Source organism: Vigna umbellata, chromosome 7 (genome assembly GCF_029865625.1).
Source record: "Vigna umbellata cultivar VRB3 chromosome 7, Vumbellata_1.0, whole genome shotgun sequence".
Taxonomy (NCBI): domain Eukaryota; kingdom Viridiplantae; phylum Streptophyta; class Magnoliopsida; order Fabales; family Fabaceae; genus Vigna; species Vigna umbellata.
The window spans coordinates 33763186-33777441 of record NC_142171.1 but is presented as its reverse complement, the minus strand read 5'-3'; the positions used below and the strand labels follow the sequence as shown (position 1 = coordinate 33777441).

Sequence of the window (14256 nt, the reverse complement as noted above, 5' to 3'; positions counted from 1 at the left end):
TCCCTGCCATTGGGATATGAATGTAGGAAAGAGTAATTAAAGAGGAGATTCAATGGATTCTGAATTACAAATTTTTGAGATATCCCATATTCTTACATATACAAATTAGGATATCTCGAATTCTTGGCTTAAAATTAAGTTTATATTATAGATTATACAACCACACACTGTCAAATCATTGCTTCATGAAACTTCAGCCTCCAAATCTCACACTGCCAACAATCTGTAATGCTTTCATCTCATAATGGAGTCTTCAAGCAAATAATTATAAACTGCAAATTTGGTGCTAAAATTTATATGACAAAAATTAGTAATGAAGGAAAAAAATTGGAAACCAAATATTAATGATAAACTAAATGAAGCGAATTGCTGTAAACTTGTGCTAAGATTCATATGATGACAAACAATATCAGCAATGATGAAAAACAATTCGGAGATCAAATTTTAGTTGTAAACTAAATGAAAACTAAATTATTTAAACTCAATAGAGTACTCAAAAAGGTGTATAACATGTAAGCATTTTTAAAAGGGCCTAAGCATAATTCATTTGAAAAAAATGAAAACTTCTCACAACAAAGCACACTATCAATAATTCCTTTGCACCAATAAAAACAATTATTTTGGAAAAAAGAAGTACCAATAGTAAAGCCATGAATACGAGCGTAGGATATAATCAATGTTTAATAAAATTGTTGAAAATCAGTATATATGTAGCTAAGAGAGACATACAATTAATTAAAGTACGTTTAGTGTACTGTAAGGAAGAATCAAATTTTAACACTTACATTCATGACAAGCCTTGTACATTTCTTTTTATAAAGGCATTCTCCATTTCATTATAAAACCTATTAAGAAAGAAGTTATTAGAATTATGTACCTGCTAGTTTCTGAACCACGCCTTCCGTTAGTCTTTGATATACCTTTGGAACTTTGCTAAGTTAACTTGAATCATTACAAGTAGATAGTCTATCAGTCTGTTCAATATCGTCAGATAAGCCATTCTCCATGGTTGCCAAAGTAGTAATGGACCTAATAAGCCCCAAAAGCCTGTGAAGAATCCTATCCCCAAGCTCCTGTAGAATGCTTCATAGAAAATATAATATTCTCCATTGACGGCTGCTTTTTTAGGCTTTACTAATGTCTGATCCCCTGCACAACTCTTGTTAAGTTGTTCACCACAAAGGTCAACATTTCCTTCAAAACAAGAGACATCAAATGTATCCATGTGTCTTCCCACTGGGATTCTTCCAGAAAGAGAATTGTGTGACAAGTCTAGCTTTTGGAGAAAATCCATTTGGGAAAGAGAAGAAGGAATTCTCCCATAGAATTTATTTCTTGACAAGTCAAGGGATTCAAGTGAACTTAAATATCCAATATCCGAAGGAATTTCTCCACTCAAATTGTTTCTTGATAAATTCAAAGAAACTAACCCGAGCATGTATGTAATCTCTTCCGGTATTTCACCAATTAAATTGTTACACGAGAGATCAATGCTCTGAAGAGTTAATTCCGGATGTGTGAAGCCGTGTTCCATACCTTTCCACATCCATGTTATATGAAACGAATAATAACTCTCACTGAAAAAATTATAAATTTCAGAATAAGTACTATTGTACCAATACACACGATTTTCAGTTTCAATTTTGTTTATGGTGTTTTGAGACAATGCAGTAAAATTGCTTAAGCAAGTTGGAATTCCTTCTGATAAATTATTTTTGGAAAGATCCAACAATTGAATACGCTTCAAATAACATAAATGTAGTGGAAGATTTCCAGAGAAGCGATTGCCTCGCATGATCAAGATTATCAATTGCTGCATGCTTTCTCCAACCCAGGATGGTATTGGACCCGACAACATATTCTCACTCACATCCAGCATAATTAAATTATTGCAATTTTTCAAAGAGGAAGGCAATTCACCCATTAGACTATTGTTTCGTAAAACCAAAGCTTCCAATTTAACAAGGGTTCCCATGGACACAGGAAGTTTCCCTGACAATTCATTGCTACTTATATCAAGAAACAATAATTGGTTTACCGATTTCCAACAATCTGGAAGTTGCCCCTTTATTTGATTGTATGATAAATCCAAAGTGGCCAAGTTTGATGCTGTGATGTTTCCACATAAGAAATTTGAAAATTTATTTTCAGAGAGTAAGAGCTCGGAAGCTTCTAGTAAAAATAATGGAACTTCTCCCTCAAATTTATTTGAATTTAAAATTATAGATGGCCTGTAAGGAAGCTTCAAATGCATATTAGGGATTGAACCAATGAGATTATTGTGAGACATATTCAAATTGTACAGAATTTGCAACTTGTTCCAAAACCATTCTGGTACTAAATCATTCAGCCCGTTATCAGATACATCTAGCCGTATTATGAAATTTTGAGTCTGGAGCCAATACGGAAAACTCTGACCTAGCTTGCAAGATGCAAGATGCAAGAAATTTAATTGAAAAGGAGGAACCCAACTAGAGCCAAACTTTAGAGACAACGAGTTACCTGACAAGTCTAAGTAATATAATTTGGAAAGATTAGAAAGATGAGCTTCAGTGACATCACCCTCTAAAGAATTCCCCCCAACGATAAAATCTCCAACTCAGATAGCAGTCTGATGCTCTTGGGTATCTTGCCAGTAATTTGGTTATAAGATAAGTTCAATTCCCGTAATATGTGTCTGCCACACCATGAAGAATTTTGAATGAAGCTCGGAAGTTTGCCATTCAACTTGTTATTTGAGAGGTCTAATCTATGTAATATGCACATGCTCCCAAACAAAGACGGAACCTTGCCTTGTAGGTTGTTATTAGAGAGAGAAAGATATTCAATAGAGTTCATCGCTTTCCCAAATTCACCCGGAATGGGACATTCTAATAAGTTACTACTAATATCAATGATAAGTAGATTGGTGGTGAAGTTAGAAAGCCAGTACAACATAGGAGATGATTTTAACAAGTTATGACTGAGATCAAGGATTTGAAGCGAGGACAAAACATTCATTGTGGAAGCAGATGAAACAAGGAAACTTCTGTCTATAAGACTGCAGTTTCGTAGATAAAGCTCTTGCAGTTTAGAGCTTATATTAAAATTCCCTAGAAACATTGATGATGTTAGATTATTATTAGAGAGGTCGAGGATCTTAAGAGATGGAAAATTTGGGCATAAAGAAGGTGGCAAAGCTATATTATTGTGAGAAAGATAAAGTTCTTTAAGATGAAGGCTAAAGTTAAACAAGAATTGAAATGTTGATGATGTCAACGAATTAGAAGAGAGATCTAGGACGGTAAGGGAAACGGAATTGTTGGAAGAATGGGAATGAAACAAAGACTGAATATCATTATCCAAAAGATCATAATTATTCAGCCTCAACTCGCCCAAGTTTGGAATGAGCTTATTAATACTTTGCAATAGCCACTGGTGAGAGAAACTAACATTATGCAATGAACTCAGCTCAAGAATGGTTAAGGAATGGAGAGTAGTCAACCATTTTGCATCTTTAGCTTGTATATCAAAATTGCCAACTAGTCGGAGAGTATGGAGTAATGGAAGATTCCCTATGCGAAAAGGGATTGCTCCAGAAAGAGATTTTGAAATGTAGTTAGTCTCTTTCCTTGAATATGGAGGAGTTTGACATCCCAGACTGAGATATTGTAGCTTTATAAGATTCCCAATTTGAGATGGGATTTTTCCGGAAAGATAAAATAGTCCAAGATCGAGATACTGTAAGTGTTTCAGATTCCCAATCTGAATTGGAATTTCTCCCCAAAGAATATTTCTCCCAAGATCTAGATAGCGCAGTTGTAAGAGATTTCCAAGTGTAGAAGGAATCCTCCCCACAAAATGAGAATGAGAGAGATCGAGATATCTTAAGTTGGTGAAGAAGCCCGTGAACTCTGGGATGTAGCTCAGTAAAAAAAAGTTATTGTTGAGATCCAGATGTTGAATATATGGCAAGTGAATAAATGAAGTGACATTGATTGCACCTCTCAAATATGGTGTATATGGGTAGTTTCCATGGAGATCTAGTAGTTGCACATGACCAGTATGATTATTGCATTGAATGCGTTTCCATTTGCAGCAATCTGTATTATTGGTCCAAGTGGAGAGCATGCCAAAGTTATCTATGAGACCTTGTTTGAAGCTGAGGAGTGCTTGCCTCTCTCTATCTATGCACTTTGCTTCATCACTTTCGCTTGAGTTCTTCAATGTCCCAATAATTCCTGAGGCAAGCAAAGAAAGCAGGAGAAGAACATAAAATGTTTTGAGAAAATAAGCAGTCATTGTAGTTTTTCTGATATAAAATAATCTGAACTGAGGGAAGAGTAAACAAGAGTAGTATATTGGGAGAAACAAACTATGATTCCTTTATATTCATAATTGTAAGGACCAGTTGCGTCTTTCCTAAACTCTATGATATGCCTAATTTTTTTTTTTTTAATTTGGTTTTCTCCGGAATGAGAAAGATGATTGAATTTGTATGGTGTTAGATTATTATTATCTTCTCATTTCCAATCTATGGATAGGAAAATTAACCACACGAATAATCACATAATGAGGAAAATTAAAAATATTTCAGAAAAATCTTACTATTAGGCCCACCGAGTTAGAAAATTAGTGCACCAATAATGCAAAGGAAAAATAAAACTTTTGTCTTGAGAAAAAACAAGCTGTTGATTTCTTACTCTTTTTTTTGTTGATTAAAAATTAATTATATGATAAAAAATAAGATTGGTCCAAAAATCTCAAGTTATTGATTTCCTTATCAATAGCTTATAAATTTGAAACACATCGAAAAGAGAAAACATTGAACTAGTCCAAAAAAAAGACCTTAAACGACTAATTGTTGTATATAAATCCATTTGACGTGTTAGAAAAGATAAGCATGCTAGACATTTTGAAAAGATGAAAATGAGACTAGCCCAGGAAGTCCTTAAACCATTATTGTCATATTTGAATCCATTCTATGGGTTAGAAAAATTAAGCATATATCTTAGACACTTGAAACGAAGAAGACGAAATTGGTCCAAAGAACTTGAGGATTCTACTGTTCAAATCTATTTTACTATTAGCAAATTAAACACTTTACGAGAAAAGGAAAAAGAATGAAACATTCAAATTGCACAAAAAGTAAATTAAAACAAAAGTGTTACTACCGAGGGCGGGCAACCGACCGGAAAGGTTTGGACAAGGCCGAACTGGTGGAAGCAAGGCTGATATGTCCGATCGGGTGTCCCAGCCTAATATGTCTGATCGGATCTCTTAAGCACAACATGTCCGATCGGGCAAGTGTATAAAACTGTGGACTAGAAACAGCAGTTGAATGCTCATGAATGTGTAGTTAATGAGGTAACGGTCATTGTCGAGTATTTAAAGTGTGCATTGAAAGCCATTAACAGGTAAATTAATGGGTAATATTCTCTGAAATTATATAAATAGTAGTCAAAGGAGAAGGTAAACTCTCTGTTCTTTGATAATTATATAGACTTGCAAAAGCCCATTCTGACTTGAGCGTCGGAGTGTTTGCTGTAGGTCAATCCATTTGTGGGACGAAGAGGTGCGAGGAGAGCGAAGGAAGAATGACCGATCGGAGAAGGAGGAGTGTTTCCGGACGGAGGTAGCAGGAGCTTTCCCCGGTCTCATTCAGCAGAAACATTTTGGCGCCCACCGTGGGGTCGAGGATAGTTGAAGACAACCTTTACGACCATAAAGATGGAGCAGGACCCGACAACGTTTTTACAGGAGACGAGAAGGAGAGTGGAAGCAATGCAGGCAGAAATTGAAACCCTTAGAGCCGAGCGTGATGCGGTCGGAGGGGCGCAGGCTAATCGTCCAGCCTCTGCACGCACTCAGGCACCGCCATTTGTGGAAATGCCAGAAACCGAGCCAAACTCAGAGGAAGACACAGATCCCACCCATAATAGTTATCATCAGGGAGAGGAACAAAGTGAAGCTGGCTCGCATCGAACCGCAAACCGTCCGGCCCCAGCCGGTCGGGCTAGAGCATTGCATCCGTTCACAGCGACGATCATGGAGGAGCAGATTCCGGATAGAGCGTTTCTGGCCTTGGAGAAGTATGATGGCTCGGGGGATCCGGAGGAGCATTTGAGATCTTTTGTTGACGCCATGACCATTTATTCCCCCAGGGAAAATGTGTGGTGTAGAGTTTTTTCCTTGTCAATAAAAGGAGAAGCATTAGCTTGGTTCCACTCGTTAAGACCTTGAACCATCAACAACTTTGCCACTTTAAGGGATATGTTCGAACGACAGTTTTCGGCGGGTAGAGCGCGAAATCTAATGTATCTAGAGTTGACCAACATAAAGCAGGAGAAGGGAGAGAGTCTTAAGGATTTCATGGACAGGTTCAACAGAACCGCTCGGCAAGTAAGGGGGGTAGGCAAGAAGTTTACCATTAGTACTCTGACTACTGCGCGGAGGCCTTCCCCGTTTGTTGAACACTTGTTCGCAGAACCCCCTTTAACCCTAGACGAGTTGCAAGAGAGGGCCGCTCGGTTCATTAGAATAGAAGAAATGAGGGCGGTCCAAAGGCGGTAGCAGGAGCCAAGCTCGAGTTCGGGGCACGAGAAGAAGGAAGGTAAGAAGTCGTTCGTACCAAGCGAACGGCCGAAGGGCCAGAAGTTTAGAGATGGCCCGAAGGGGGTAGCTACGAACGGTACACCCCGTTAAACATGCCGAGGGCCAAAGTATTGGAAGAGGCCCTAAGTGCAGATTTGATAAAGGTAAGACCCTCCCGGTCATCACCCAAGGCGGATGGAACTAAACATTGCACCTATCATTTAAACATAGGGCATAACACTGAAGACTGCACGGTGTTGAAGGATAAGGTGGAAGAACTGATCCGGGCGGGTCATTTGAGGAAGTTTATTAAGGAGGAACGAAAGACGAGAAGTCCACCCAGAAGGACTAGGGTGGAGAGAAGTGACAGGAGAGAGGACAGGCGTCCCGACCGTAGGCGGAGTAGAAGTCGCAGCCATGACCGATCGCTGCGGGGAACGATAAACACCATCTCGGGTGGATTTGCGGGAGGGTCGTCGGCGTCCGCGAGGAAGAGAAACCTGAGGGAGCTTAAAAGCGTCCACAAGGTAGATGTGAGAAAGCGCTCTATGCCGCCAATCACGTTTACGGATGAGGATTTCCACGCTCCCGATCCGGATGAGGACGACCCGATGGTAATAACGGCGGTTATTGCCCGATATAGTGTGGGAAAGGTGTTGGTGGACCAGGGCAGCTCTGTTAACATTTTGTATTCGAAAACATTCATGCAGATGGACATATCCGAAGATCTGATCGCCCCGTACAACGAGCAGATAGTAGGATTTTCGGGGGAAAGAGTAGATACCAGAGGGTATGTGGATCTCAGAACGTGTCTGGGAACCGAACGGAGTAAGGAGGTAAAAACTAGGTTTTTGCTGGTAGATGCGAATACCTCTTATAATGTGCTGTTAGGACGATCGTGTTTGAATGCGTTCGGGGCAATTGTTTCCACACCCCATCTCACGCTAAAATTTCTGCTGGATAATGGAACCATTTGCACCGTTCAGTCCGATCAGAGGATCGCTCGAGAATGTTATATGGCGGGATTGAAGGTTCGGCCATCGTCATCAGATCCACCCAGCCGGCAGAGGAGAAGACGATCGGAGGTAGCCATGGCAGACTTAGACCCAAGGAGTAATACTGACGATCAGATAGAACCGATGGGAGAGACAAAGCCCTTCGGCCTAGGGCAGAAGGAAGAGCAAGTTACGACCATCGGGAGTGAGTTGGAGGAGGATCAGGCCAGATTAATTGGCACTTTGTTGAAGAAAAACCAAGACTTATTTGCTTGGACTGCAGTTGATATGCCAGGAATCCACCCAAAGGTTATGTCGCACAAGCTGGCATTGTTCAGAGAGGCCCGACCGGTGGCCTAGAAGAAGAGAAGATTGGGGGAAGAGAAGCGGTCGGCAGTTGCAGTCGAGGTAAAGAAGTTGTTGGAAGCAGATTTCATCCGTGAAATCAAGTACACAACGTGGCTGGCGAACGTTGTGATGGTGAAGAAGATGAACGGGCAGTGGAGAATGTGTACGGATTTCACAGATTTAAATAAAGCTTGCCCCAAAGATTCTTATCCACTACCAAGTATTGATGCGTTAGTGGACGGGGCTTCAGGGTTCCATGTGCTAAGTTTCCTGGATGCATATTCAGGATACAATCAGATCCCTATGTTTCCCCTAGACAGCGATAAGACAACGTTTATCACCGAGCGAGCGAATTACTGCTATGATGTTATGCCGTTCGGGTTGAAGAACGCAGGAGCTACTTACCAACGGCTCATGGATAGGGTCTTTGCCGACCAGATTGGCAGATGCATGGAGGTGTATGTAGACGATATGGTGGTGAGGAGTCACTCGGTTGAAGACCATGTGAGAGATCTTGCAGAAGTGTTCCACCAAGTGCGCAAGTATAACATGCGCCTTAATCCGACCAAGTGTACCTTCGGGGTGCCGGCGAGAAAATTTCTGGGATTCCTGCTAACAACTAGAGGAATTGAGGTGAACCCCGACAAGTGCAGAACAATATTGGAAATGAGGAGTTCGCAGAAGTTGAAGGAGGTCCAGAGGTTGGTGGGGAGACTGACTTCATTATCTCGTTTTATTCCCAAGTTAGCCGAGCGGATAAAACCGATCGTGAGAATTATGAAGAAGAGTTCGGGTACTGATTAGGACGACCAGTGTGAGCAAGCCTTTAACGAGGTACAATGCATATTGGTCAGCCCACCGGTCATGGGACGACCCGATACGGGGTATCGATTACAGCTATTCTTGGCGGTTTCGGAGGACACGGTCAGCTCGGCATTGGTGTAAGAGCAACCTGAGTTCAAACTCGTGTACTTTGTCAATCGAACGTTGCAACTGGCAGAGACTAGGTACAAGCGAGTCGAGAAGATAACTTTGGCAGTAGTAATGGCGACGAGGTGCTTAAGGCCATACTTCCAGAGTCATCAAGTGATAGTGCGAACAGATCACCCGACCGCGAAAATCCTGCGTAAGCCAGATCTGGCAGGGAGGATAGTAGGATGGTCTGTGCAGTTGTCGGAATTTGGGCTCCAATTTGAGCCAAGAGGGTCGATCCGAGGGCAGCATCTGGCCGACTTTGCGATCGAGTTACCAGAGGAAGAAGAAGGGCACTATGAGTGGATTCTCTATGTGGACGGCTCTTCGGAAAAATCTGGTGGTGGAGCAGGCATTGTGTTGGAAGGGCCGGACGACTTTGTCGTGGAACAGGCAATTGTCTTTCGGTTCAAGATAAGTAACAACCAGGCCGAATACGAAGCAGTGATAGCTGGGCTCGAACTGGTTAAGGACTTGGGGGCAGTTTCGGTCAGATGCCGAACGAATTCTCAATTGGTGGTTGGACAGTTGACGGAGAACTTCCAAACTAAAGATGATCAGCTGCTTCGTTATTTTCATAAGGTGAAGGAGTTGGTGAAACAATTCTGGACGGTGGAATTTCAGCATGTGCCGAGGGAGTAGAATGCGAGGGCGAATATCTTGTCTAAACTCGCCAACAATAAGGGGAAGGATGACTTGTCGTCGGTCATAAAGCAAGTTAGGATGAACCCATCGGTGGAATGTTTGGCAGTCCACGAGATCTCTGCTCGGCATGACTGGAGGAAGGATATCAGAGAGATCATTCAAAGGCAGGAGAGTGGAATGCATGTTCAGGCAGCTGAGGCAAAAAAGGCCGCTCGGTATTTGCTGATAGGAGATGATCTTTACAAAAGGGGCTTCTCCTTTCCCCTATTGAAATGTGTATCTTCGGAGGAAGCCGAGTATGTGATGAGGGAGCTGCATGAGGGGGCATGTGGAATGCATACAGGGCAACGAGCTTTGCGTGTCAGGGTGATACTAGCGGGCTATTTCTGGTCGACGGTAGAAAAGGACTGCGAAGAATTTGTGCATAAATGTTTAAAATGTCAGGAGCATGGCAAGAATTTCCATCTCCCACCGGTTGAGTTGCATAGTTTGATGTCCCCTTGGCCGTTCGCGCCGTGGGGAGTAGATATTGTTGGGCCCTTTCCGGTGGTCCGAGCTCAAAAGAAATTCCTACTGGTGGCGATTGATTATTTCACTAAGTGGGTGGAAACTGAGTCGCTCGCAACGATCACGACCGCGAGAGTTCAGAAGTTCATATGGACGCTCGTATGTAGATTTGGAATTCCCAAGGTTATAGTTACGGACAACGGGTGGCAATTCATTGATAAAGGATTGGGAGAGTTTTACAAGAAGTTGGGAATTAAGCATGTCACTAGTTCGGTTGAACATCCACAAACGAACAACCAGGTAGAAGCGGCCAACAAAGTAGTCGTCTCCGAGTTAAAGAAAAGGTTGGGAGATGCTAAAGGAGTCTGGGTGGAGCAACTGCAGGAGGTTCTGTGGGATATCGCTGCACCCCGCACGACACAACTGGGGAAACCCCGTTCAGCCTAACGTATGGAATGGACGCGATGTTGCCGGTCGAAGTAGGGGAACCTACCATATGAAGGGGAATACAAAGCTTATAAGATAATAATGATGAGATGCGGGTAGAGTTGGATACCCTGGATGAACGAAGAGAGGTGGCTATGATCCGAGCGGAAGCTAAAAAGAGACTGTTGGCGAGGCGCTACAACACCAAGGTCAAGCCACGATAATTTGTTGAAGGGGATCTTGTGTGGAGAAAAATGGCTGAGGCCCGACGAAATCGATCGGCGGGAAAGTTGTCCGCGAATTGAGAAGGCCCTTTCAGAGTGGTGGAGAACTTACAAAATGGTGCGTACCACCTTGAGCACCCGAAGGGAAGGACTATACCCCATACATGGAACGCGTCCCATCTAAAGTTTTATTTCAGCTAAGAGATTTGTACTTATCATTTTATATCAATAATACATTATGTTTATCACACGAAAATTTTCGTCATGTGTTAACAGCCGAACGGGTGAGGTAGATTTCTTTCGTGAACTCTCACCTTGGTCCTAGGGCACGCTTCTAGAGAGCTCCTAAGACCTAAACCGAGCGGGTGAGGCAGATTTCTTTCGTGAACTCTCACCTTGGTCTTAGGGCACGCTTCTAGAGAGCTCCTAAGACCTAAACCGAGCGGGTGAGGCAGATTTCTTTCGTGAACTCTCACCTTGGTCTTAGGGCACGCTTCTAGAGAGCTCCTAAGACCTAAACCGAGCAGAACTCGTACAAGGCAAACCAAGCATGAAACGGACAAGCTATGCACGAAAAGACAAGTACGACAGGAAAGTGCAATAGACGCAAAGAAAGGAAAAGGGCAAAAGAAACTTGAATTTTCATTAAACTTCAAAAAATGTTACAAGATCAAGTGCAATAAATCCCTAAGTCTAACACTTAGGATTGGCCTTCAGCTTCAGCTTCACTGGTCTCTCCAACCGCTTCGACGGCAGCGTCCACATTTTGGACGACCGGAGGAGAGGATGGGGGAACGTGGATTGGAACTAGTTTGTTATCCACCACCATCATGCTCACATCCAAGCGGGGATCGTCAGTAGGCACTTGGAAGAGAAGATTACACTGGGCGAGGGCCTTATCAAACTCGAGCAGATGCTCGTTTACCACCTCATCGCCCAGAAGCTTGTTTTCGGCCTCCAACTTCGTCACCCGATCCTGGAGAGAGTCCCGCTCGGCCGTCATCTTCGTGAGGGAAAAGGTGGCCTTCTGGAGGTCGAGTTTAGCATCGTCCAAAGACCGTTGCATACAACGCTGAGTAGTGCGAGCCTCGGCCAACAGAGTGCTGGCTTATTTCTTGTCTTTAGCTGCGATCCGCTCGGTCTCGGCCAGCCGAAGGGTAAGGTCCTGGTTGGCCTTGAAGGTGAAATCAAACTTCTCTTAGAGAGCTAGAAGTTCAGCGGAAGCATAGGCTCTCTTCTGGGCGGCATAAGACAAACACATGGCCGACCGCGCTGTCAACTCCAGAGCCATGTTGGAGGCCTCTTCCTCGGTCATCCCACTGACTAGGGCCTTTTCCTCAGCAAAAAGGTCGAAATGGAGGCACTTGGCCACCCATGAGTTTGGACTCAGCAGACTGGGGAGAGGAGGCCCGTCGGGCAAACTCCTCTTAGCATGCTTAGACTCGCCGAAGTCTCCCGAGCGGCCTTTCGTTTCCCTTTCTTCTTCGGGGGAGACTCGCGTAGGAGAGCCTGATCGGCCACGACCTCGACCGGGGGTGGAGGAATGGAAGCCTGTTGGACTGGACGGGAAGTGGCAGGTCTCGCGACGGTGGATGGGAATGGGACGAGCTCCCGCCCGGTTTTCTCACCTCGCCCCCCCTCTGAGCGAACATGCGGGCGAAGGTGCTGTTCTTTGACGGATCCATCTTCGATAGATAATCTGCAAAGCGGAAGAAAATTTAGATAAGTTCCAAATGGCTGCTCAACGAAAGGCGATCAAAAATAGCTTACTGAACACATTACATGGAAGATTTTTGTTGCCCAGAAAACTGATCAGAACACGGAAAGAGGATTTAGGGTGTAGCTGACAAAGCTGATTAATCAAGTCCAGGTCCTCGGGGGCCATCTGGGGCTTAGGCCAGGAAAGGACCTTCCGGGGATCTCGGGTCCAGTAAAAAGGAAACTTGGCCTCTATGGTCGGGGAGCAAAAGCTCTGGTATCCGGTTTCCGTCGGCACGACTTTAAAGAAGTGACCTTTAAAGTCCTTATAAGAGTTGTTGTAAAGGTTTAGTAGGTGCTTGTTCCCGATCGTCCGAAGTGAGACCCAAGGTTTGGACGGGTGAGGTTGTACATGAAAGAAGTAAAGGAAGGCGGCAGGAGTCGGCTTAAGAGCTAAACCGGAGCAAATGGCAGAGAACGCTTGCATAAAAGCCCAACCGTTCGGGTGAAGCTGTGTGGGAGCCAAGTTAAGTGTCCTCAGTACACCCATTTGGAAGTCAGAGAAGGGGAGAAGCACCTTCAAGTCTTTGAACATCGTGGCATAAACATAGAAGAAGTCGGTGGGGTAGTTGCTCCGACCGTGGCAGACGCGCTCGGTCCTCTAACAGATGGCCAGTTTGAAATGCCTGGCTTCGGCAGCCGTCTTCACCAGACGGATGTGGCTGATTAAATCGTGGAAGGATTGGCGATGGTAAAAGGAAGAGGGAATTTGCCTAACTTCGTGAGGCACCCAGTCGTAGCCGGGGACAGGTGACCAAGCTCGGGGCTTCCCATCCCAAGCGCCGGTTGAGTCTATGTGGATGGTAACTTCGTCAAGAGCATCACTATCAACCAAGAGATTGGAGGAATTTCCCGAGGGCGAGGCCCTAGCGCCAGGACCGGTAAAGGCAACCAAAGATGAAGATGGACTGGCAATATCATCGTTAGCATACCCCCTACCCTCGTCGTCGGAGAAATCAGAAGACATGGTTACCTGAGACGGAGGACGAAAAGAGCAGAGGAAGATTCAGAAGGAGAGGCTGGCGACGGTGAGAAGATTGAATTGAAAATTAGGGTAAAAGTATGGGTACTTATACGAAGATTAAAACCGGCTCAACTGATATATTCGAAGCGTCAAACGTCAAGAGATCTGACGGTCTGAGAGGCGTGACGTTCTAGTGATAAAAAGATTTGACGGTCTGAGAGATGTGACGTTTCAGTCATAGAGAAATTTGACGGTTCAGGTGGTAAGATGTTTCATTTATCACATTTCCCGCTTTAAAGTTACAGCCATGACTTTACAATTCTCAACAGAGCAAATGCGAGCGTGTTAAAGACTTGGTTAGACAGAGAAAGAGAAAGGCCGAACAGAGGTCACTTCAAAACCCTACGCAAAAGTATTTTTGCTAGGGCTTGGGGGACTTGTGTTACTACCGAGGGCGGGCAACCGACCGGGAAGGTTTGGACAAGGCCGAGTGGGTGGAAGCAAGGCTAATATGTCCGATCGGGTGTCCCAGCCTAATATGTGCGATTGGATCTCTTAAGCACAACATGTCCGATCGGGCAAGTGTATAAAACTGTGTACTGAAGACAACAGTTGAATGCTCTTGAATGTGTAGTTAATGAGGTAACGGTCATTGTCGAGTATTTAAAATGTGCATTGAAAGTCATTAAGAGGTAAATTAGTGAGTAATATTCTCTGAAATCATATAAATAGTAGTCAAAGGAGAAGTTAAACTCTCTGTTCTTTGATAATTATATAGACTTGCAATAGCCCATTCTGACTTGAGCGTCGGAGTGTTTGTTGCAGGTCAACCCATTTGTGGGAC

At 43.7% G+C, this 14256-nt stretch overlaps 2 protein-coding genes and 1 pseudogene across 2 annotated transcripts; 1 reads left to right on the top strand and 2 right to left on the bottom strand.

Moving 5' to 3' along the window:
• Nucleotides 1-2466, bottom strand: LOC148195809 (receptor-like protein EIX2). Its single transcript, XM_088094846.1, has 2 exons — nucleotides 878-2466; nucleotides 1-286 (listed from the first exon to the last, which is right to left on the bottom strand). Exon 1 carries the CDS (start codon nucleotides 2288-2290, stop codon nucleotides 905-907), a length of 1386 nt encoding a protein of 461 aa, XP_087950972.1. The 5' UTR covers nucleotides 2291-2466; the 3' UTR covers nucleotides 1-286; nucleotides 878-904.
• A 99-nt stretch (nucleotides 2467-2565) lies between these two features.
• Nucleotides 2566-4281, bottom strand: LOC148195808 (uncharacterized). Its single transcript, XM_088094847.1, has one exon. The coding sequence runs from the start codon at nucleotides 4279-4281 to the stop codon at nucleotides 2566-2568; it is 1716 nt and encodes a 571-aa protein (XP_087950973.1).
• Nucleotides 4282-6686: 2405 nt separating this feature from the next.
• On the top strand, nucleotides 6687-8861 carry LOC148195807 (uncharacterized; annotated as a pseudogene).
• The last annotated feature ends 5395 nt before the right edge of the window (nucleotides 8862-14256 follow it).